Raw genomic sequence first — 27,147 nt, forward strand, 5'->3', positions numbered from 1 at the left:
AAATATAAAACGGCAAGTTTATGTGATTTAAAGCGGACTGGGCTGTTATAAAAATTATCAAAATATTTTGAAAGCTTTTGACGGTCTTTATTTTTTTTGATTTATTACCGTTTACACGAGTGAAGAGAACGTAAAAATTATTTAATATTTTTGGCAAGGGAGATGTTCTAAGAATATTTACGGCTTCTAAAAAATCTTTTACATTTTCATTTCGATTGAAAACTTCTGTTTTGGTTGGACAGTAAAGGAAGCAAACAAGGCGAGCAGGTGTCAAAACTTTTTTTTTATTTTCGTCATCGGTTATTGCGTGTCTGGCGGGATTTTCTATCTAATTTTATCGAATTTTATTGGTGATACTCATTATAAATCTACTGTGTGTGTTTTATTGCCCTGGCGAGCTAAAAATACAAAATTGACTTTGTTATGGACTCAAACCAGAGTATACGATTGTCTGGCCTCAGTTACCAAAATCATTGACGTCACATGACTTTAAAATTCGGCTTACGTAGCTGTCACCTCATGGAGAAATGTTTGTTTTTTTGTTACCTTTGTTTATAAATAAAAAAAAAATCAAATATTTTAAAACCGGTGAATATTTTTTATTTATTATTTTTAGAGTCGGAAATTGTTTCTTGTTTTTTTTATGTAATTAGGAAATAATGCAATTTGATTTAATGCATTAATGAGAAGAGACGTCTGATAACTCATAACTACGCATTAGATTGGAAAGTGCCCATAAGGACAATGTGAACACTATTTGGCGCTATTCTTGCAACGGTCGCGACCCAAAGCTTTTGATAATTTTGGATCGGTTCGGCTTTTTCCGGAATTATGTCGCCAAATATTGTTTATTCAAATTTATTATTTTCTTTTAATTTTATAAATAAAATACAGTGTGTTGCATACAAGAAACTTTATTTTATATAAGGACATGTATGTGAAATACCTATGAAACATTGGAAACCGACGTTATGCCACGATCCTCGATGGCTTTTTGCAGTTCACAGTTCACAACACTGTTTTTTAGTTTTTAATGCCACTTTTTCACAATTATCACGGGTTTGAGTAAGTAAAATTTAAATTAAACTCACAAGATGACGCTTTAAACACTTTTAGATATTTTTTCAATAAGGGCGGTTTAAATTTTGAAAGATTTTATAATTCTTGAAGATTCTGACTTTGACAAGAGAAAATTATTTCTGTTACTGTTTCCGGTTGTTCTTAGCAACGGCTATAGCAGCGCCAGATCGCGTACAACGGTCGCGACTCAAAACAATTATATATTTTGACGGGCTTTCCAATCTAAATTTGGACTACGTTATGTCGCTGGTGAAACTGCAAAAACCAACAATCATAGTTGTTAGTTTAGTAGCTAAAGTCAAAATTGACAGTTGTTTGAATTTAGTACAACTTTTATTGGTTCTATGGCGTGTAACCCCTAACACTGCGTAGTCTTAGAACGAAGCTTTACACTTTAAAATACGATTAATAGCACTATTTCGGAACTAATCTGAACAAACCAATGAATCTTTACCTATCTCTATAGTACCGTATGATCGAATAAAAACGGCGACCAGTTGGTTTGGAAAAGACGATCGATGGCATTTCCTATATAAATTTACATATAAAATGACAGCGATCTTCATTTCATAGCCATCGCTGACGCCGTTTTTATTCGATCATACGGTATTTGTAAAGAAAATTACAAATATTTTATTCCATGTTTTCAAGCAAATCTAACAGAATTGAGCATTATTAAATTGCTTAGATATATTATCATTATCTTCGTTCATTATGATATTTCACGTATGAACCGGCAACACTGTATGCCGCTGCTTGGTTTGTCTCTCTGTTTGTCAACCGTTCATGTATATTTAACGCTGTCGTATACATTAAAATACAAACCACGGAAATAACGTCACCAATGCCGTATATTTATTTTTCTATATGTTTTCTAAAAAATAATTAGGTATGCCTCTTTTCGTTATTTTAAAAGAATTCTTGTTATTTTGCCTTGGATATTCTTGATCTAATCTCCACGTACTGTATAAAATCTCGGATCTAACTGTGACTTAACATATATTTTGCGATTTTTAGAGGTTAGATGGAAATATTTAATTGAGCGTGAAGTATACTTGGCTTAATAAATGTTTAGGAAATTACAGAATGGATATTATTTATGTATAATAGATTAGAATGTAACTTGGTCTGATTGAAACTAATCTGGTAATAAGAGGAAATAAGGAAGAACATTTTGTTAGCTAGTTGTAATTAATATAAATGTTTATTAACTACAGTACTCGAAGTTGATAGAAACATTATCGTATGCCAGTGTTTTTTCCTTTGCTTAATAGAAAAGTACACTAGGCTATTTGTAGGTAAATTTATAAATATAAAGTAGATATTTACAAGGAACTGTAGGTATTGATTTAACAGTTTGGTTTATTTAGATAAAAAAAAACCAAACAAAAACTTTTTTCGTTTCAGTAGGTACATATTTTTCAGTCCTGATCAAAAGCTCTCTCTGTAAAATATCAAAACAGCCTGAACAAATACATCAGTTCATTTAATATATTATTCCTGTCAAATATTTGACGTATCTATGTTTTTATTTTTTGATATTTAACATTTCAACAAGTTCAATGAGATAATACAGTGACAGTTGTCTGTCATTTTAATTAAAAAAGGGGGTATATTTTGTATTACTTCATGGATGTCATCTGGCGAAATTGTCTCTTCTCATACTGGAGAAATTTATTTAGGATATGTAACCTTTAAGTGTTAAAATAAATTAATAATTGTTTAATTTTATTGTACTTCGGCTATCGTCTCAAGTTTTAAATTTTGGATAGTACCACAGATAACATTATCTGTGAGACTACTCTTTTGTAGATACTTGGACTAAGTAATCTTTGATTTGAATATTTGTAATTTAGAAATGCCTGGTTGTGCGTAATCACAATGATTTGTGAATACATTTTTGGGGATTAACCTTTAAAAGAAATGGAGGCGTTATCGTATAAAATGTACTTATATACACTGTCGGTCAGGAAGAGTCTTTGGTCGGTATTCACATGTCTAGGAGTGAATCGCTATGGCGATATTGTAAGTCGGAGAGAGGAAAATGCAAAATGTTTATTATACAGGGTGAGTCTTAAATAAGTGCAAATATTTTCAGATATAGTAGATCTCGATAAAATATACATATTTTCTCTTTACCGTTTTTCAAATAAGTCCAAAATAACCGAGTTATCTAAGTTTGAAAATTAAAAAAAAATATTTATTTTTAATACATTTTTAGAGCCACCGCATTTTTTCTGTATTTGCAACACTTTTAGTTCCGTAACCATGGTAATATCAGAGACTAAGAAATGATACCGTGGTAAAATTTGCCGGAAACAGGCAGTTCTAAAAAGTTTTTAAAACAGGAAACTTTAAAAGAAAATGCCCAAAAAACAGATGTGGAAAATCTGTTTTTGCGAAAAAAACTCATAGACGTGTTCCTGGGGTCGAAATATACCACCCCTAAAAATATTTGCACATAATTAAGACTCATCCTGTATACTTGCACTTCTCAGTCTGTTTTACAATATGTACAAGGAAATTAAAAAGATGTACTGAACATATTGGCTATACTCTTCGTACACATGAAAATCGACACCCAAATCCGACCTTGCCGACCGTGTATACAGAGGAGTAATCATATCCATGCATGTAACATTTAGTAAACAATATTAGTATGTAATGCCCTACTTCATTTTGTAAGTTTGATTTTTTAGCCGGCCATACCAACATTATGGTAGGCTAGTAAGGTCGGCAAAAAAAGTTTTTTTAATTTCACTCAAAATGAGTTATTTGGGTCATAAATGACCTAAATACAAAATATTTTCATGGTGTCTGTCTGTCCGTCTGTCTGTAACACGATAACTTAAAAACCGCTAAACCGATTTTAACCAAATTTGGCACAATAATACTGTGGCATCCAAGAATCTGGCCATCAGTTTTTGATGGGGGTGGGGGGTTGGTAAGGGGTTATGGGAGGGGGTTAAAAATTTTAAAAAATCGTAACTCAATAATACAGCAGCTAGCAAACCGCGGTTTTCAAGTTAAGATTACGAATAATATTTGCAACAAAATTTGTAATAACATCAAAATCAGTCAAAGTCGCAGTTTTTGTGAAAAAAAAAATTGGAAAAATTCCTTTACTTTGAAACTAAAATAACTGCCTACCAACTTTTTATTAACATATTTTAGTATGGGCGGCTATACGTGCCTCCCGGCGTCAATTTTTTTTCATTGACTTAGATTTTCACATTCATTAGAAACATTGAAGGTAAATAAATAAATTTCTGGATATCGATGACTAACGGTGAAAATTCAAAGAAATGAAATAAAATACAGAAAAATATACCGGATTTACTAAAACAATAGTGAAAAATATCATAAAACTCGTTAGAATATACATTTGAATCACATGTTTATCATAATGTCTGAGTTTATATCACAGCAGGATTTACATTGAATAAAACCGGGAACAGAGGATTAGATAAATTTTGATGCCGCCGATTGTTAAAAACAATCTTAGTTTAATTTAATCTGCATCGTAACTGCGCACAAATTAAATATTTTTAGAAATAAACCGTTTTATAGGTTCGATTACTTTAGATTAGATTCCATTAGTCTCTTTATAATTGTCATAGTGGGGACTGGATTAATCTATAAAAAGAATGTGATTTGAGCAAATTATCTTGCTATCGATTTTTTTTATTCGAATTTACAAAAAGGATATTTTCTCACAATAATGGAATTATATTATGAATACTTGTTAGTTTACTGTAATCGAAAAGTGACCTTTAAATTAAATATTTGACACATCTTTTTATTATGAGATGTAATAACAAAATTCTAGAAAAAAATATTAAATTGTTCGAAAGCAACTATGCGTTAAATTTATAATTGTCATCCAGTGATGAACATTAATTGCCATCTAGTGTTGATTGAAAAAATAAGAAGATGCGCAAGCTTATGGACGATTTCGTGGTACAAAACCTGTCCGAGATGTAGCTGGCGTCACCGTCAGCCTGTTCGAGATATAGTTTAGCTCTGCGCCGATGCGCGCTGATAGCCGTTTACAGCGCAGCAGATAAAGAATACTGTACCGAAGTTCTACTTTCGACAGAGTGAGTGATTGCCGGAGACAGTGTTGGTTTACGGATTTTGGGTACAGTACGTTAATAATAAGGAATTTCTATCATTAAACAATTTAATATATTATAATATATGATTAAAAAAAGAACTGCGTTAGAGTTGGCTTCGAAATGAAGATCGCTGTTATTTCGTAAGTAAAATATTATGGTAAATGTCAATAATTGTCATTTCGAAGCCAACAAAACGACTTTTTTCGATCATACGACATATTTAGTAAAATATTTTTTTATTTTTGTTGTTTATTCTATGTCTAACACGATTAAATTTTCATTACATAAACGCCGATTTCATCAAAAAACATATTACAGATATTACACATTTCAATATGGCAACACTGTCGCTTCCAGTTCCGCACCGTCTTCGATGGCCGAATTAGAGAAAATAAGTGTTTTATGTGTCGGCCGCAGAACAATTGATGTAACCTATCCTAACCACCGTACAGCACTTGAGACGAAAATGGGAAATCAAATCAGCCTTGTCACAAATTCGCCCATTATTAGTTTTCCACGTTTTTCCATGTATATGATACATAATCTTTATAAAAATTAAGAAGAAAAACAATAAAAAATTAATAAAATGACGCAATTATTTAGCCGATAACGACTGCGCTGTTCTCCAAGCTCGGTCTACCACCGTTCTCGTAAAAAAATAGGCAATGGATCCCGTCAATAAAAAATCGACAAACTTTTAAAGTGGCCAATGTAATAAGTTGACTGCATAAATTTATTTCAATCCAATGAATCCACTAGCTAACATATTGTTCTGTCTTATTTCCTCTTGTTTACAGATCAGTTTCAATCAGACAAGACGTTCCATTCTAATATATTATGCATAAATAATATATATTCTGTAATTTGCTAAATATTTATAAAGTCCAGTATGTAAAATGTAGAATGTATAGGAGGGGAGTTAATCACCGCGATCTTATAGATCTATTGTGTGTTCCCCTTTCTTGAGTTATAACGAGTTATAACTCATCATACAGTCTCAGGGCTTTATCAAAAGCTAGTATCTTAGACGGCTCCACAGAGGCCAACTCTCCCTCCTCGATATCAGTCGTACAAAAGTTCATGGCATGAATTGTCGTCGTCTCGACGCACTCAGTGATAAGGTGTTCTGGTGTTTCCCCTTTTCCCCACAGAATCTGCATTCGCCGTTGTTCCTCAGCTTCAGCCTACGGAGGCATTCGTACTAACAGGAGACACTGTCCTGTTAGAAACCCCGACAATCCGAAGATTGTTTTTACTTAGATCAAGGAAAACCTGTGATTTTTCTCGGTCGTAAGTTTTGAGGAACTTTTTCAAGTGTCTTAGACCGTTGGAGGACATCCATTCCAAGTTACGGATGGAGTTTTTCAGATTTTTCAGTTCCGTTTTCAGTTGGTTCCAGTTTGGAAAACAGAACGGTTCTGGTTCAAATAGTGGAGTGTTCTCTCCTTTCCTAGCTAGAGCTATTTGCTTTTTCATTGCCTTCTATCCCTTGGTGAGCAGGCACCTAGAGTAGGAGGACTTTATTTTCTTTGCCTAATTTGTTGAGCTTGTGTATAAAAAAGTCCCAGAATATTTTACGCTCAATTAAATACTTCTATCTAATCTCTAAATATCTCAAAATATATGCTAAGGTCACAGTTAGATCCGAAATTTTATACAGTACATTTAATTATATAAAGAATACCCAAGGCAAAATAAAAAGAAATTATTTATAGTAATGAAAGGACGCATATTATTTGAATCTTGTTTGTTTAAGTGGCGTACTAAGTGAGTCAACTATAATAAAACCGCCACAAAGATACAGAGAGTACAATCTCGATGGTGCTCTAGTCGCTTGGCACACTGAGCCCTTTTTCGCGTCTACGCATATCAAAGTCGCACAATTTTAAGTGCGGTCGCGACGCAAACCTCCGTTCTGTTTCTATTTGAAGCTGCACTCGATCGGGGTCATCCACACTCCGCGACAACACACACATATACATGCACATAAAATGAATGCAAGCTAAATTTGCCGGCATGAGTAAATGTCCCGATATCGTATCCCTCCCGCCGCATCAGCATTACCGTAAAATTAACCCGATTATTTTATTGAAACGTTTTACTCCCTAGAGGCCTCTCAAACGGGAGACTGGAATTTCGGATTTTGTAATCCGAACGCAGAACATGCATGTTCGTCTGGGACGTCTGGGATACAGATCAGCAATTTATTTATTCACGGTAGGCATCATGACAGCTTCTGAAATGTTTATTGCATTTTGCATTAATACATTTTTTAATGAAGATTACAGATAACACTTACGTTTTCAGTTATTAAAAATATTTATAGTTTCCCTGATGAATTGCTTGATTGATGCAGGTTGATTTTTTATAGTAAATGTGGTATGGGTTATTGAGGAGAGGCAAGCAGGTTCATATCACCAGCTTTGCCGCTACTACTGGATAAGTGAAAATGGTGGTGCTCCCAAAGGATTACCCAGAGGCTGCAGTGACCACCTACCAGCAAATGCTTCTAGAACAGGTGATACTGGTCGAAGTAGTTGCGAGCGGATTGCAACGCAACGATCGACAAAATGTTGCTCAGCTGCGATTTGTGGGGATACACTTTCGGGTGGTCATGCGCCTCATAGATTGTACATTTCAAGAATCGGCGGATTGGTTGGTGGAAACCGCACCTCAGCCGAGAAGAAGAGAAGAATTGGCAGGCGCCGGGACTGGTTGCAGTGAAGGGAGAAAATATCCCTAAAGAGGCGATCATTACGGTCTTTTTGAGACCTGCTGAGCCTCAGAACTCCAATGTAAGGACATCGAGTTGGCGAGTAATCAACTCGAAGGAGGAGGGTCATGGTCAGGTCTTCACAATAAGGAGGCAATAGATATATATACTCTATTATAGATTTGGGACTACACCGGTATCACTTCTAAGGAGAGATCATGTTAAAGAAGTGGAGAAATTGAAGACAGATCCTCAAGCCTCCACCTCACGGGTACCTCAGCCGGAGACAAGCTTCTCGACTGTGAGGGACACGGTGGGCCAAAGCCTAACCATGGAAGGGTGTATTTATACTCTCGTGGGAGGTCCACTCGTCAGGAGGAATATCCTGTTCACCCTACAACAGGAAAATCCCCATGCTTGATGAGTTATAGACTGTATGATGAGTTATTACTCAAGCTCATGAAAGGGGGACACAATAGATCTTTAAGGTCACGGTAATTAACCCCCCTCTCACTCATTCTACATTTTACATAGGCTATTGAGATAGTTACTGCTTATACATAATTAGGGAGACTATTAATTCTTGTATTCTGCATTAATTTTGAACCATATATTTTTATTGCCAATTATTGTTTTTATTTTTCATCTTTATATCTGTGTCTTTGTTTGTATTTTACGATATTAAGTATGGATATTGTATTATAACAATGTTCTATATCTGCAGGTTTTAGCAACTACGTTATTCGGAAGAAATAAGTTATTGTCTATCTAACTAAATTGTTAAGAATTTCATAGTTTGTTATTCTCGGACACAATAATATCAATACTTAAATATTTTATTAAATAATACAAAAAAGCCAACAATTACTACTAAATGTCGATAGCTTGTAGTATGAATTGTCAACTAATTGATCTGTCAAACCTGACATCAATTTTGGATAAATCTGGTAAAACATCAACTTTCAACTTTTAAACATGGTCAAAATGGTTATTGTCAGAATATTCTTCAGTATATTGCTGAAATAATTCAGATTGATTTTTTTATTCGATCCAAATCAATTAATTACATAAATTGTTGATAAAAGTGTGAATGTCTAATAGAAAGACATAACGACAGGCCTAAATGTCTCCAAAAACAAAATGCAAATAAATTACGAAACTTAATACAAAAAATAAATATATGTGTACATGTAGAATATAAATTAATATGTAAAATAAAAAAGAATACTGAACGCTTTATTTCAGCAGGGATGAGCGGAGACCAGCAGCGAGGCGGGACGAATCAGCGTGAACTCTGGAAGACGGGACACCAACCAAGGATGGACATATTAGAAGTACAAGAACCTGAAAAAAGCAGTAAATGAATTTTTTATTTTTACGAATTTAGTAAATTATTTTAATATGTTTATTATAACCTGCAAAGGATTGAAATTTAAAGTTCTTAGAAATATTATTCCACAAATGTGGCGTTATGAAACTAAAGGATTTTTGGAAGTTAGCTGTTCGGTGTTGGGAAATTTTAAACAATGTCAAAAGTAGTGAAATACTGAGAACAAATAAGAAGACTGTTTTGTAGCTAAAATTCGATTAAAATATATGAAATTGTCGTCAGTTATTCCTGGATAAAATAGAGAAATTATTAGGATGTGGCGTTATGTGATCTCTAAAAAGAATGTTAAAAGAAACAAGGAAAGTATTTGTATTTTTTCTAGAGAATCTAGTGTTTATGGCTGTTTCATAAACAATATCGCCGTAATAAATCAAGTGTGGACTAATATAAATCCAGAACTACTGAGCTAGTATACCAAAGTAACCTGTGGCAAAATTGGGTGTAGTCAAATATGAGGTTGTTCACTGATGAGAACGCCAGCATTGCGAGGTTTTGGAAATGGATACCATATTTTGGAAATTTTCACCCTTGGGTTGCTAAAGATATTATTATTGCTTGCTGTTATAAATGGCATCTTTAAATTTTCTCGTTTTCCTGTAAGATTCCTTATGGACAATCTGGGCTTCCGATCACATTATATTGTGCTGCTTAGACTGTTGCACTTCTTTGCATATGTTTTTATACTCGCTATGCAGTACATGCGGAGGACGTTGTGTCCCTCCAAAGTACGACTTCACTCTTTATCTTGTTTTGGTGCCTTCGGTTTTGTTTTTAAAGGCGCTTCCGATACCATTTCAAGTACTTCAACACTTAGCAGTAGTTCGAATGTTGCTGATCATTTTTTACTTGATCATTTTTGATGCTTCTTTCAAATACGGAAGCATCGAGAAAAGAAGAGCATCTTCTTCAAAAATTTTGAATGGCTTATGGTTGTAACTTTTCGTTGTAAATGGAAAACGAATAAAAATTGTTTATATTTAAAACTTTTGAAAGTACGTATTTAACATTATGGTAATTTTCAAGTAACACCACCTCATTTTGCATTATTTAAACAATGTCTTAATGGATTAATAATTGTTTAAATAATGATCGTTACGTAAGTCTGTATTTTAAAATTAGTATTGACTGATTAGCCTTCTATTGATAATAATTATTCATTATCATTTTCTGGCATTAATAAAATATCAGCTGACTTGATACAGAGGTCATATTTGAGTGGTTTTGAATTTTATGTGTCATTATTTAGGTAAAAAAAAACTAAAAAGGAACTATCCGAAACCGGAAATAACCTAACCTAACCTATCCGATAGTCAAGCAACACTAAAAGCGATTAACTCAGTAACCATCAATTCGAAGTTGGTCAAAGAACGCCTAGAGAAGCTGAACAAATTAGGCAAAGAATAAAAGGTCCTGCTACTCTGGGTGCCCGCTCACCAAGGGATAGAAGGCAATGAGAAAGTAAAGGATCTAGCTAGAAAAGGAGCGAACACTTCCCATGAACTGGACCAGAACCGTTCCGCTTTCCAAGTGGAAACCAACTTAAAGCGGAACTCAATAACCTGGAAGACTCCATCCGTTACCTGGAATGGGAATTCTCCAGCGGTCTAAGATACCCAAAGAAATTTTTCAGAACTTACGACCGAGAAAAATCAAAGATTTTCATTGATTTAAGTAAGAACAATCTTCGGATTGTCACGGGGTTTTTAACAGGACACTGTCTCCTCAATGAACACCTGGATAGATTGAAGCTAAGGAACAACAGCGAATACAGATTCTGTGGGGGTAATTGGGGAAACACCAGAATACCTCATCACTAAGTGCGCCGAGACGGCAACCATTTGTGTCATAAATTTGATATGACTGATATTGGAGATGGAGAACTAGCCTCTGTGAAGCCATTTCAGATACTAGCTTTTGTCAATGCCCTGATACTGTATGATGACTTCTATATACTCATTACACTATATATACACTATACCGTATGATGACTTCTGATAACTCAAGAAAGGGGGATAGTTAAACCCCCTCCCAAACGTTCTAAATCCTATGTAAAAAAATAAAGTGGTGGGTAATACATTAAAATATTACGTTAGCATAACTTTGTTCATAAATTTATAAGGAATTTTAAACATACCTTTTCTTTATTTTCTTAAACATTTTGCATAACTGTTATAATTTATTGTGACAAGCTAAACATATATTACTAATTATTAATGTCATACCTTCGAATCGGGTTATCATACAGGAAGTGAATTAAGGTATCGACGATATGCAAAAAAATGTCCTGACGTAGAAACACACTCTAAAATAAAACATATTAACAAATAAAATAAATATAAAAATTATGATAATTACAACCTTGTGGCAACCTGTTTCACGAGCACAATAATTTTAGAATTGCCGCTATATCAAAACGAAAAACATAAACAGCTATACCTACCCAGAATACATGTATGTACATTTTTCGTCTAAATTTAAATTGAATTAAAATTGTTGGAAGTGTAATGTATTTAAACATGCTTATTCATGTACCGTTTATTTTCCAAACACCTCTTTCACTTTCAAATTTGACCACACATTGGAAGATGAATTAAAAACCTGCTCAACTCGCACTATATTATGAATCAAGCCATCAAGCACACTCTTTGATGATTCACTTTCGTGTTTTTTAGATGCCAGATTTATAAAAAAATGATTTATTTAAACAAAAATGTTTTAATTTCATTGAAGCGTCAATAACCCGAGAAATGTAAATATTGTGATTTTTTCACTGTTTGACAAGTCAATTGTAAATATTTGGATATACATACATATACATAATATATAGTTTTCTGGTTTCGGCTGTTAGATACTTATATCTCTCGTACTTGGGTTTCTAGGTTTTCTTGAGATCATGTCATCATCTGGTATTCTTCATAAAACAAAATAAATCAATATTAACTTTATATCATTTTTTTCTATAAATTTTATGTAACAACATTACATTATTTTAGGTTATGAACGAATGCAAATTTTCAATAATGATTAGGTTAGGTTAGGTAAGGTTAGGTGGGTATTATGGTTGTTTTTGTTGCTCCAGATTTCTATTCTCTTCAGTCCTCACCATGTAATTAGTTAAATCGATAAATTCCATGATTGGGATGGTCATGCAAAATTGTGACAACATAATCAAGTATATTTTAAGTAAGAACTTTCTTACACACTTTGATACAAAAGACATTAGTTGGCAGTGATTAAGTAATAGACGAAATACCTAGCATATTTCACACAAATGTCTATTTTTAATTATGACAATTATTACAAATTAACAATTAAATTGATTAACCAAATAGTACAATTAGAGAAATGATATAATATAGAATATATAACCAATGTTTATTTACAACCACAAATGTATATACAGGGTGGCCCATCGAAAACGTTCCGCATGGCATAACGACCAGAGTATTGTTTTTTCAAAAAATCCAAAAACACGTCAATTTTGTTTGTGGGGGGGACAACTTTTGCCCCAAAAGTGATTGCAAAATCTTCAACCCTCTAAGCGGGGTGTCATCCCCCAACTTTTTTCAAATGGGAAGGGGGCTCAAGTGGCGTCGCAATGAAAAGACCTCTATATTTTCCCGCCTCGTTTTTGAAAATCGGTCGAGTCATTGAGAAAATATGAAGGATTGAAATTTGAAAAGTTTATTTAAACATTTATCAGAGTAAATGATAAGGATAAATTCCTTCGACCAATTTAAGGTTTTTTCTTATTATTTCTAGATGTTTACTCATTTTTTCACTTGCCACAAGGTTGAACGATCAGGTGCGGTGGTTGCTAGATAGCTGTTCTGTGATTTGTGCGTTGAAGTTCTTCACAATATCGTTAAACTGACCTACAATAGAATTTCCAAAAATACCAGCCCACACATTCAATTTCTGAGGGTTTTGTGTGTGCACGTCGTGAAAAACCTTGGGGTTGTCCTTAGCCCAGTACCGACAGTTGTGCCGATTAACTACACCGTTCAAAAAGAAAGTACACTCATCCGAAAAACACGCATTAAATAGAAAATTATTATCATTCGCCACTCGTTCACTCATACTTTCACAAAATTACAAGCGACGCGACGATCAAAATCATCTTTGTTGAGTTCTTGTCCCAACTGAATTTTGTACGGGTGGAACTTGTGTTTTTTTAATATCCTTTGGACACTTGTACGATAAACGCCGTGCTCATTGGCTAATTTTCTTGTACTCAGCGTACTATCCATGGCAACTTGGCCCAATACGAATACCTCCATAGCTTCATTTACTACAGGATTTTTCCTCTGCCTCTTTTCATTCATAACTCAATGACTTGATCGATTTTCAAAAACGAAGCGGGAAAGTATAGAGAATAGAAAGCCCTTTTCATTGCGGTACCACTTGACCCCCCTTTCCATTTAAAAAAAATTGGGGGATGACACCCCCGCTTAGAGGGTTGAAGATTTTGCAATCATTTTTGGGGCAAAAATTGTCCCCCTCACAAACAAAATTGACGTGTTTTTGAATTTTCTGAAAAAAAGTTATCCTGCCGTTATGCCTTGCGGAACGTTTTCGATGGGCCACCCTGTATATTACTGACGTTTCAATTTTTGAAATTTTTATAATACCTACCACCAACAAGAAAAGAGGAAAGCTCTTTTTTTCCATTTCTTTTTTGCATGTTTTTCTTTCTCATTTCTACTGCTTCTGTTCTTCGTACAGCTTTTTTAAGCACTTAAGCACTTTTTTTTGTGGTGTACCATAGTTGAAATAGTTTTCGTTATCGTCATTTTCTGACATTATTTTGGGTTTTGTTACATAGTATACAAACCATATAGTAAAGTTTTCATTAATGTCTCAAAATGTGAAACCTCTTAACAGTAAAGGAACACTTTCCTACTCGGTATGTAATATACCATTTATTACTGCTGAAAACAACATAATATTATCATATACTTATACCTTCTCTTCTACTCATTCCTCATTTATTACAATGCAATATATTATTTTTCTGGATTTGGACAACTATCTAACTATGATATTTAAGAACTAGTAAATTAAAAAGCTATTTGCTTGTTTTCATTGACGATATTTTTAGTTAGTTACGAGATAATGAAAGTTTTTAGTTTTTAGACCACTAAAACTGTTAATGGCCTCATATAGATCAATAATAGAAAGACTAGAAAGACTCATATAGATCAATAATTAAAGACCAATCATAAATAGTTCCTACTTATATTAGTCTCACGGTCATTAGCTTTAAAGCCATATACTTATATCCTTTAATACCTTTCCAACTACATGGTGAATCAAAAGTTACTTAAACTAAAAATTAGATATTGTTTTTACAAAATCTCTAATAGCACCGAGGATGCAATTAAAGCATTGCTTTCTTTTCTAATATTTTAACGTTTTTGTTATATTTCATGGTACTGCTATTTTACAATCCCCATCAACATTGTTTTGAAGCGGTTCTACCGTTAATTACAGTGACACCTCTTTTGCATAAGTATTTTTTCACTTACCAACCATCTCTTTCGCTATTGTGATATTTGATGCCATATTTTCCCATTTTTCTTGTGTAATCCCAATTGTCTTGTGTTATTTTATTGCATCTTTTATCAGTCTCAGGTAGATGCGCTGCTCTTTTCTATTTGAAAGCTTCATTTCAGTAGATTGTGTTTCATTTTCATATTCTAAGCATACATCGCGCAATAGACCTCTATGCTACTTAAAGTTTCATTATAATTTCTGCTTTAAATCTCCAAATTTCTACAGATTTCCGTCTAGTATTCATTATGTGTTAAGGAGTAGTTCACGTGCCAGTATGTACGTCCACATTTGACATCTGCAGTGTCACATGATTATCATAATCCTTGATAATGTGACGTTGATGCTAAATGGTAATGGTTTGATTGTTTCTCGGCTAAGTATTTTTTGGCATCCCTTGATGAGGTTTATGATGCAATTAGATTACTACGTGATACGTTAAATTGGATGACAGTCACATACCTAAAAATATTACTATTAAAACATATCTTTAAATATAATTCTTTGTAGATACTAAAGAAAATTATATTTAATTTCATTTAAGTAAAATAATGCACAATATTTAGACGCGAATATTAAAATTACTTTCAGAGTAATATTAATAACACCGCAGCGATGTTTTACTACAGAAGAAATTGTATTTTTAGTTTGTTTGCACTATATTTAAAACAAACTGGAAAAGCATCTAAATGAGTTTAGTCACCAGTTCCATGTAACTTTCTGTTCCAAAATAATAACACTTTCGCTCTCACTGCACACATACTGCAAGCTCCAAGGATTGGAAGCTAATATTAGCATTGCAGACGTGCATTGGCGATATTTTCGTATCGAAATATCTAAAATAAAACATCAATAAGGAATTCTGAAACTAAACCAGTTTTACGGCACTAAATGCCGTCTTCGACACTTTTAACCCGCAAAATAATAATGCAACAAGATTTTATGTTTGTTTTTATCGTTTATTATACTGCCTTAATATTAGTTTTAATAGTTAGATATATCAGATGTATGTAACCAAGCCATACCTCATATAAATAAGGATATTGGAGGGGTATTGAACCTAGTCATATCTAACCAAATTTTACTCTAGTTGGTACATTAGATTATATTGATACCATCAGTATTACACATGAGTGTTACCATTATATTATGATCGATTTATTTGTATCTATTCTTCTTTTTTCATAGGTATTAGTGCTTTCTATATACTGTTTAGTTATCCCAATGATTTTTTTTTGCTTTGATACAATATTTTTATATGCCAAGTTGGTTAAGGAATGCTTAGAGAAGTTGAGCAAATTAGGCAAAGGAAATAAAGTCCTTCTACTCTGGGTTCCAGCCCACAAAGGAATCGAAGATAATTAAAAAGCAAACGATCTAGCTAGAAGAGGAGCGAACACTTCACTAACTGGGTCAGAACCATTCTGATTCCCAAGGGGAAACCAACTTAAAACAGAACTCAAAAACCTGGAAGGATGCATCTATAATCTTGAATGGGAATCCTCCAAAGATTTTCGGTGATTTAAGTAATAACAATTTTCGTATTGTCACGGGGTTTTTAAGAGGACAATGTCTCCTTAATGAACACCTCAATGAAATGAAGCTAAAAAGCAAAGGCGAATGCAGAATCTGCAGGGAAAATGGGGAAACACCAGAACACTTCATCACTGAGTGCTATAAACTTTGTTTGCCACTGATATCGGAGATTTATCTCTGAGATAAGCTCTGAGATTGTATGAGATTGTTTGATGATAACTCAAAAAAGGAGGACACAAGGATTAACTCCCCCTCGCATACAATCTACATCTACATATATGCCAAGTTACACATTCAAAATATAGGAAAACATTACAAAAAAGGAGAAAGTTTAAACATTTTATCGTTGGTGGAATTAACGCATACTTTTTTCCAATCTGTATTAAAATATCTCGATAAAAGAAACTTATTTTGTCTTTACCGTTTTTCAAATAACTCCAAAAAAACTGAGTTATTTTACTTTGAAAATTTCAAAAAAAAAAAATTTTGGTTAAATTTTGAGAACTACTGGATCTTTTCTGGGGTTTCTTTCTTGCAAATTTAAGCTACTACCTATGTTGCCATTATATCAAGAATTTATGTTTCCAAACATTTTTTCAAAAAATCCCAATTTTTTTTTTTTGCGAAAAAAACATCATAATCGTATTTCTGGGGTGGAAATATACTACCCCTAAAAATATTTGCACTTATTTAAGACTCACTCTGTATAACACATAACGTGACAATCGCAAATGAACTTAAATAATTATTCAGTAAAATAAAAAGAAATAAATTCTCAATATTATGTAGTATACCAATAATATCTGTGCCAATATTAAATTAATTTAACACCTATGCATTATCTCATTTAGTAATGCAAACATTAGACTATTGAAGAGGTGCTTAATCACTTAATATGTCCATGTTGATGTGAAATAACATCAATGTTTAAATATACAGGGTGAGTCTTAAATAAGTGCAAATATTTTTAGGGGCATTACCTTTCGACTCCAGAAACACGTCTCTGAGGTTTTATCGCAAAAAATTGAAAATTTGAAATTTTTCAAAGAAAAAGTTGGATTTTTTTTTAGTTTTTAGTTAAAAGACATAATTTCTTGATAATATGGCTACATAGATAGTAAAATAAATTTACAAGAAAGAAAACCTGGAAACGATAGTGGTTCTTAAAATTTAAGCAAAAAATCATTTTTTTTTAATTTTCGAAATAAAATATCTCGGTTATTTTGGACTTATTTGAAAAACGGTAAAAAGAAAAAATAAATAATTTGTCGAATCTAATGTTTAATTATTGATGTACAGGGTGGGTCAAATTCGACGCTTTTAAATGGAAACAACCTTTTCTATAGGAGATAGACAAAAACTAATATCGGTGTCTGGAGCTCGATTTTTGTCAAAAACATGATGGTGAAAACCGCATATCGATATCTGTTACCGTTTCGGAGTTACGTGGTGTTTTTCAAAAATATGCATTCTTAACAAACCGCTGTAACTTTTTTGCTATGGAAAATTTTGTATTTTAATGCAAACATTTCCAAAGCACCTTTTTACGTAGAATTTAATGGTTTTAGTATAATTTTTTTAAAATTAATAATTTAAGAATTATCAACAGAAAATTTGATTTTTTATATGGGACACCCTGTATATTTTTAATTAGCTGAAAAGAATTTAAAATTACCTTTCCAAAAATATAGCACACTTAATATTTTGTTATAATCCCCTTCGTTCCAATAAAATTGAATACAATTTAAAACATATTTTTATTATTTCGGGCAGTATATTCTATGATACCAGTCCCCCATTTCTCTACTCATGTCATATTGACGTTCTGACACAATGACCTCAATGTCACAATAACCTTAACATGTCCAAATACTTGACACATAAATATACACTGCCCAAATATTCTAAAAAAATGTGTAAAGAGTCGTATTCATTTTTTTTGTAACCAGCTGTACATGTTGTTAGTATAGAATTCAATAGATCTATTAACATGCAATAGAGAGAGTGCGATATGTTTATTGCATGTAAAAACCGTATTAAAACATGAATGATAAAACTGTTAAAATTATCTTGGTGCCGGTTATACAAGTACGTTAAAAATTGCAAATATTTTAACGCGGGCTTAAAAATTGCATCAGCCACTGCACTTAAAATTGGCAATTCATCGATATCATTTTACAGTTACCTTTTTTACAGCGGAATAGTTGAGAATCCTCATACTTTGAAATCAAATACGCCGTGTTTATTTTATTTAACGTTTTCAATGACAACAATTATTTTCGATCAACGCCACTACTTATTTATATATTCCTGGGATTTAATTATATTTGCCGGCTATTTTTATAGGAATGATGTAAAATAAGTACGTTCTAATGGCTTTTTAATATCTTTTTACTTATTTTTTTTATATTTTAGCATATTAATATCGTAAATTCCGCTCAGGCAAGATCTCCACTGTGAAAAGTAATTGTTTAGACTAAGGTCAGGTTTTTCCTTCTCGGCTTAAATTCGAACTGATGTAACTTAAACGTAGTTGCGTTTTCTATTATTGGTTTTAAATTAGGGTTTCCATAAAGGTTTTTGGAAATTCCGGACAAGTGAACTCAGAAATCCGGACAAAATCCGGACGTGGCAAAAAAGAAACTAAATTTATTTATGAACTTCTATAGGACGCAAATAATAGCCCAGGAATCAACAAAATATAAACCAAAAAAGCATTCACTTTCCAGGAGTGCACCAAAAGCAAAAAAAAAATAAGCGCCAAAGTATAGAAATGGGTACTTTCGAACATGCGTCGGTTAAGTAGAGCTGTAGCATCGTAGAGACTAAAATATTCAATGTAACTGAAAAATGTATCCAACTGTAATTGGGTAAAATATTTTACTAAGTTAAATTGTTTTTGCGGTCAAGTTTCCCGGACGCTTTTCCAAATCGGGAATCGACCGCCTCGGACACCTTTAAATCCGTACATGTCAGGGTAAATCCTATTTTAAATATCAAAATTAGTATTGTAGTTTTGGTATATTACAAAGCTCTAGATAATAGGGCACCATTAGGGTTGCTGTATTCACTTAGAGCGTTTTTATAAATTTTTGGACGAGTAAGAACACCATCTATTGCTATTGCTCGAAAAGACATTGAGACACATTGCCTACAAAATATTGAGACGCACTATTTGCTCACTCACACACTCTATACCGAATGAGGTCGTAAGAGCTCATTTAGATACTTTCTAAGTAGGCCTTTATTGCTCGTGACCAATTCTGTAAACTAGTAGTATTGTCGAGAATATAGTTAAATTAGTTTAATTTAGATAGAAACATTATTTATAGCATTAGTAAGAATGGGCATGATGTGGGCCGTCTACTGACAGCCAGGAACTACTTACTGTAGATCAGTTATACAACTAAATTTTATTTTTAGGATTCAATCTCTTGATATGGGTGGACGTCCCCAAAGTTGATATGTCTCCAATATCCATTGTGTCCAATATATGTTTATTGAACATTTTAAGTTAGGAACCTATAGTCCTATTCTCAAATAACGAGAAACATACTCTTATGACGTGATGTGCAGTTTCTGCACTTTCAATGTTGTTGACTAGTTTAGACATACTGTACTCTTAAAAGAGTCCCGTTAAACGTTATTTGAGAAATTTGTACAGTGTACAGTCCTTCGATTCAGTCCAAATCTCAACGTGCCGTGGTACAATTAAATTATTCTGGGTGCCGGGCCACAGCGGCATCGAAGGCAACGAAAAAGCCGATGAGCTAGCTAGGGATCATCGGCATCCTATCTTGGTCCAGAACCAGTACCGGGAATACCCAAGTGTATGGCCCATAGTGCACCAAAACTATGGATCAGGGAAAAGCAGAATGTCCATTGGAGAAACAGACAGGAGCACAGACACAGCAAGGCTTATATCCAAGGGCCTAGCTCTAAAACCGCAAAAGAACTGTTGAAAAGGAGGAATAAAATGCGGATTATAACAGGCCTCTTGACATGACACATGGCTGTCAAGTGTTACCTGAACAAGCTCAACCTGTATCAAGGAAGTCTTTGCTGCAGACTCTGCGATAAAGATCCTGAAACAGCGCAGCGGAGCACATAATATATCATTGCGAGGCTCTGGATCGCAAGCGACACTTTCTATTTGGGAAAGCTAGGCTAGAACCGGAGGAACTATGCTCCCATCCTATAAGCTAGTGCGGGGCACAAGGATAGGAGAATGGTTGCAGATATAGAAAGGGGACAGACACAATAATATATATATAGAAAGGGGACAGCTTCAATAAAGATATCATCGAAGAGATGAGATCTGCGATCTTTCAACATGCTGAATATTTTTAACTGCACAGACCACAGATTTGGCGGGAACTGTACTAGACATTAGACTGACAGCATTATCTTTTATAAAATTTGAACTGTAGTGTAAAGAGATCGCTATTGATTTGGTCTTAAGATCTGCATTTTGCGATTTGGCATTCAGATTGAATCGTTGCGTGTAGGGCCCCTTTTACTAGTCTCCACAAATGAGATACCGGCATTGAATTAGATCTGAAGTGCCTTCAACAATAGAATAATGACAGTGACAGTTGTCTATCATTTTAATTCAAAATTAGACTGTATTTCGTGTTATTTTTAGGATGTCGTATATCAAAATCGTACCACCTTTCTTTGAACAAAGTAATAAAATTATATTGCTACTTCTCATGGAGATGTGATATTTATATTAAATAATTATTACTAAAAGTTTTAAAGCCATTATTTTATTGAATTCCAGAAATTCTCAGGCATTTCAGTGGTTCTGACGTAACTAAGTATCTCAAAATTGGCAAAAGTAACGGAATATCTGAAATTAAATCAGGCAGAACGTAAGTGGACAGGAGCGTCGCGCCGTCGCCGTCTTAATTTTCAGACGTCGCGACGCCTTTCCAGTAGGCGTCGTAATCGAGCGTCAATTATTGTCCTAGTTGAAGCAACATAATTGGTTCACGTATGCAAAATAGAAGGAGGAAAATCAAAATTAATGAACGACGACGGCAATGTTTACCTTCGAATGTCGCACCGCAGGAAGCACTTATCTTAATGAAATATACAAAATGTTTATTAACTCGTTACGAGCGATTTTGTTTTTTTTAGATACAGCGTTGTTCGTTAGAAATTCTTATTCGATCAGTCATGAAAGTGATTCTTGCTGTAGTAAATCTGCGTAATAGTACAGGGTGTCCCATTTTCGTGGGTTTTACAGGGTATCTAGTTTATGGGTAGAGATACAAAGATACGGTTTTCACGCTGTTGTCCTACTTTTATAAACCTTAAGATGCTACACACAGATGTGTCTTAGCCCTCCTAGTTCCTCAAATACAGAGCGAAATCGAAAATGTCCTTTAATATAGGGTTATTAGGGTTCAGAACCGGGAAATCCCGGTACCAAAAATACGGGGAATTCCTGGTTCTTTTAAGATATCAAAGAACCGGGACTCGAGGTTATTAATTCCCGGTTCTTTCGGTACTTTTGGGGCTCGGTAATAATAATTAAAAACATATTTTTTGTTACGTGCGAAATACTTTTGATACTATCTAGCAGTCGAAATCAAACTCTTCTACATAAATAGTGATGCTATTCCTTACTGTTGTTACTTCTGAAGATATTTTAAAGTTTCTATAATGCTTATTAGCAATTATAGAAGTTTAAATATGTTATTTTATTATTTTGTATAATACTGCTAAATGTATTAGTTATATTTTTTGTTTTGTATTGTAGTTACTATTTATCAAATTTAGTTAAGTTGGTTTCGAGGTTGTTTGATGCAATTTTTAAGCTACCTATGTATTTTCGTTTTTTTTTTCTTTGTGTTCATGTTTACTTTCTTATGACTTAATAATTTGATATTATTTTCATCTGAAACTCAATTTTTTATCGGTTTTATTTTGAGAACCAACCTTGCTTGCTAATTGACGAAATCCACAGTTATTGAACGAAAGTATTTTAGGACGGTTCCGGAAATTAATTAATACTACCAACTAGGATTGTAGTATTGTAATTTAATTAGGTAATTAGGGTTGTAGTATTGTGTTTTAAAGTAGTTGTAATTTTTCGTTACGTGAGAAAGTCCTTTGATACTTTCTAGCGGTCGAAATTTATATCGATGCTATTTCTTATTGTCCTTGTTTCTTCTCTCTTTTGAAGTTCTGATATTTGCATTTTTAATTCAATATTTTAGGGCTTTTGTCTCAAATTCAGTTAAATTGGTTTATGTTGTTTGATGTGAAATTTAAGTTACCTATACTTTTTTCTTTATTTGTGTTCATGTTAATTTTCTCATTACTGATTACTTAATAATGTAATATTATTTTCATTAAAAATCCCAATTTTTTATCCATTTTACTTTGAACAACCATCCCCTGCATTCTGATTGATGAACTGCACCACCATTAAACAAAAATTAGTCATTATCGAAAAAACCGGGAAATCCCAAGGGACGGGGTACCAAAATTCCGAAAAATTTCCCGGTTCCGAAAAATAGCTTCGGTTCCGGAAACACTAACGGTTATATTATAACTTATCGAAAAGGTGAAAAACAACTGAAATTAACTGCTTTTTATGATTAACTTCAAAATGTTCTTTTAAATAGTATCCTATAAACAATTAATATGTGACAATCAATCATAATAAAAACTTGCCGGAAATTCCTCACTTAACTAGCCTACACCTACGGCAACGGCCCAGCTACGTCGAAACACCGGTTCCCATTAGAACACCGAAGTTAAGCGACGTAAGGCGATACTAGTGGATGGACGGGTGACCGGTTCGAAACTCTGTATCGTGCTGTTGTCCAAAGGCAAAAGTTTAAAATCTATTGATACACACTGCTCATTCACGCCGGTTCGAGGCCGGATGAGATCGGATATCTCGTGAGTAAGAGTCGATTTAGACACTTGCCAAGCCGGTAGGCCATTGACCATGATATGGCCGAGGACCACGGTTCGGATTCCGCGTAAACAAAGTAGGCCCCAGATTAGCCCTGGCATCAAAAAGGAGACGTTAACTTCAAATCTTTACTTTACCTACGAACCTCCAATGATTTAGGAATTCAAGTTAGAGGAACCCTATAGGGTAATATAAGCAATCGTCTATCATTAACAGAGTTTTTTTGGCTCACACCGTCTATCAATCCTACATAATAAACCCAAAAAGCACTTTGCTGTGTTTAATTAAAGAAATCACCGATATTATGCACATAAACTCGGTTTACGTTGACCCGCAAATAGAGGCCATCTCTCCAATCAAAAATTTGTTTTGACTCGGATTCCATTTTTTATTATTTCAAATTGAAATCCAATTAAAACCGTTTGTAGATGTTGTTAAGGTAACGGATTTACGTTTAATCGTTTTTGATTGGTGCATTTTTCCCAGAGCCTTGACAGATAACAGTCGCTGGGTTCGACGTATTTATTATATCCGTTAAATGTTTTAATTGCGAACAATAAAAGATGCGTTATGTAACTTTGGCGAAAGAAAAGGAAACAGTAATGATTTTTGAATTAGTAATGCACGATTGTTGGGTAGGAACAGCGGATGTAACGAGATGAAATCACCAGAAAAAGGATGTTCGAGGAGTTTTTTTCTACGAAAATCGTGCCAAAAAGTAATTATAGGCGCAAGTAATTTACTTTTTTGAACTACTTTCGAAATTACAACTAAATAGACAGGATTTATTTTCCGCTCTTTTAGTATCACCGTTTAACATTTAAAATTATTTTTCATTGAAAACAGTTAAATTAATTTCATAATGGATATTTTTTGGAGATAAATTTATAAATAGTATTCATTATATTGCAAACTTTAGTTTGCAAGGCATCTATTTTCTATTCTATACAATATTGTATAGTTCACATCAAATAAACTTTTAGTCACGTGATGAAAGCTTGAACGGCACAGCGTTGCCCACTTTTACATATTTTTTTTAATCAAAATATTTTAGGAAACAAAATTAAATTAATTATAAATATATAAACAGATTAATTACATCAACAAAACTAACCTCCTTAAGAGCACTTAAAGGACATAAGGGGCCATTTCTACCGCTTTCCCGTTCAAAATATTCTAATAAAGTTGCGATGGGTTTTTACGGCTGTTAAGCTATCTTGTACACTTCGCACTAAAACAGGTTCTAAAACGAACAATGTTCGACTGCAAGGTCTGCTAATAAAAAAATTAAGCTTAAAATAGCACAACACAATTCATTTAAATCAAAAACTCGCAATACAAAACTAAAGGAGATCTAAACGAATGACAATATCAGGAAATAAATAAGTGTGGTAAGTTGACATTTTTTACAGCAGAGCTACCACCTGAATCCCCAGCGAGAAATTTAAATTCCAGTTAGTCAGCCCGACGCAGAATAAGCCTATAGTTGGCAACAATGAATTTAAAAATCGCGCGCTAGATTACGTAACCAAAAGTTTAATTGGTATCGAATATATATTATATTTTAAGATTTTTATTATATAGTACTTCCGGTAAAAACTTCCCTCAATTATTTATTTAAAATTATAGTTTAAAAGTTATCATACATTAAAAGTCTAATAATAGCATTAATGTGTACACTTTATTCTTCCTTCTACAGTCTATACCGTTGTGGCGAGATAAAAAACTTTTTTTGGGGTTTGTTATTTTGTTTTATCTTTATCGTTTATTAAAATAAAACATATTTAAATACCAAATAAAAAAAAATAAAATAAACCATATTTAAACACCAAAATAAATAATCCCTAAAAATCACACAGTAATTAAAAATGTTTTAATTCCATATTTTATAAAATTTTAATATAATTGATACAGGGTTAATGAGGCAGCAAATATTATATTGTGTTGTGTTTTCCTTATTTTATAGGTTTTTTCATCTTTCAAAACTTAGCGAAGTTCATTTATTGAGGCTGGTGCTCCATTTCGCGACCTACTCAAGTATGTCCCAAAAGTATTCTTTGGGGTTCAGATCTAGCGAACACACTGGCCACTTCATTCTGTTGTTACTTAATCAGTCCTTCCTGTCCATATTGAAAAATAACATCAAGAACTAATGATAGAAAAAATTGCAAATTGTTGGTGGCAAGTTCATTTCCTTCTTCTTTTCCTTCTTCTCGTTCAAAAATGAAGGCATTTGTTGACATGAACCAAAAAACAAAATGCTCAGGAGACATAGTTCTGCCCGAAAAATAATGTTTTAGAGAAAAATGCTTACGAAATTATTGCATAGGGTCTGTTAAAGTTAACGTAAAAAACAACACTTCTAGATTAACCCCGTATAATAAGTCAACTACTAAAGTTTATAAAGAACTGAGTTTACGAATTAAACCTGATATATTTAAATACAGGTTGCTAAAAAATTATGAATATAGAATAAAAGAAATACAACAATAATAAATTAAGAATATACATAATAAAGAAAATAATAAATAATATACAACAATAAGAAAATAATAAAAGAAATACAACAATTTAAATTCGAGGAAAAAATGTTCCGTTTTTTCCTCGTGTTTTTGTATTAGTGCATAAAAATGCTTTATGTAATGCAATAGAATTGCGTTAAAATATATACATTTAAAACCTTCTCCAAATTGTAAGTAAACTACTAAATCACGGTTATCGATATTCACCCTTCGGTATCGATACCAAGATTTTATCTGCTCTATGCGGATTAAAATTAGCAAGTGCCAATATAAATCCTTATTATGCATTCCTCGATCGCATGTTATTTTATGCACTTTTTCCGATAGCTTCGCGTGCGTAAACGTTAATTTCCAGCGAATTTGTTACCTAGCAGGAGATAAAAATGACCGTTTGCACCTTCTATATCGAATAATTATGAATTGTCTTCTCCGGTTTTCAATCGCTCCGGTAATTTGTCGTATTACTTTTACGTTCTTTTTTTTTGTTGAGGATTTCTTTATCGATAGCTCTCTGAAAACAACCTGTTTGTTTTAATGGTTTATGTATGAGAGATGCGTCGAAGAGGCATGATCGAGGTTGAGACGCTTTTTGCTAAAAGGAAATTAGATTCTGCTTTAAATCTAAATTGATACTGATTATTTTTGATTATTTGACTTGTCATTATCGGCTTTTTAATAGTGAAGCCTATTTACCACCAACAGGAAATTAGAATTTAAATGAAAAAAAAATAACCTAAATAAATGAAGTCTAATGTTGATACTTACTGCAGAAAAGACTGAGGAAAGGAGCTGAAATGACTGATGAGCTAAGTTATTTTATTTCTTTTTAATTATTAGTATTACCATACAAAAATATAATAATTCATACTTTATAGTTTGGATTCTTTTACCACCCTATACAGGGTGTCCCATTTTGGTTGAAATCATACGGTATCTCCGTTATTAGTGAAGATAGAAGGGTGCAATTTGCACAAGCCTGTCCCACTTTTTCCTACGCCACTGTATTCTACGTAAAAAGTTCTACAAGAATCAGTTTTCACCTTCTCGATATCATCCACAATAACGTAGATACGGGGGCTGTCCCAATTTGCAAAATTTTTGAAAAGATCCTGTAGCTCAGAAACGAAAGGGGGCTATGAAAATTTTGTTTACAGCATCTTTCGTTTGACAAAAAAGTAGGACAGGTTTGTGCAAACCGCATCCCCCTATCTTTGCTAATAACGGATATACCGTATGATTTCAACTAAAATGGGACACCCTGTACATCACTAAATGATATTAGTAATAGATGTTTATTTCAG

The 27,147-nt window shown here is 33.3% G+C and overlaps 1 protein-coding gene across 1 annotated transcript in view; it reads left to right on the forward strand.

Moving 5' to 3' along the window:
* The window catches only part of LOC115875312 (dorsal-ventral patterning protein Sog-like), a 106,167-nt gene that overhangs the window by 21,649 nt on the left and 57,371 nt on the right, over positions 1 to 27,147 (forward strand). Inside the window, exon 2 of the mRNA XM_030890732.1 lies at positions 9,157 to 9,267. Within this exon, the coding sequence (XP_030746592.1) occupies positions 9,157 to 9,267 (111 nt within the window). The remainder of the gene's footprint in view (positions 1 to 9,156; positions 9,268 to 27,147) is intronic.

The sequence above is a fragment of the Sitophilus oryzae genome, unplaced genomic scaffold (assembly GCF_002938485.1).
Source record: "Sitophilus oryzae breed Bouriz unplaced genomic scaffold, Soryzae_2.0 scaffold_1372_pilon_pilon, whole genome shotgun sequence".
In the NCBI taxonomy this organism is placed as follows: domain Eukaryota; kingdom Metazoa; phylum Arthropoda; class Insecta; order Coleoptera; family Curculionidae; genus Sitophilus; species Sitophilus oryzae.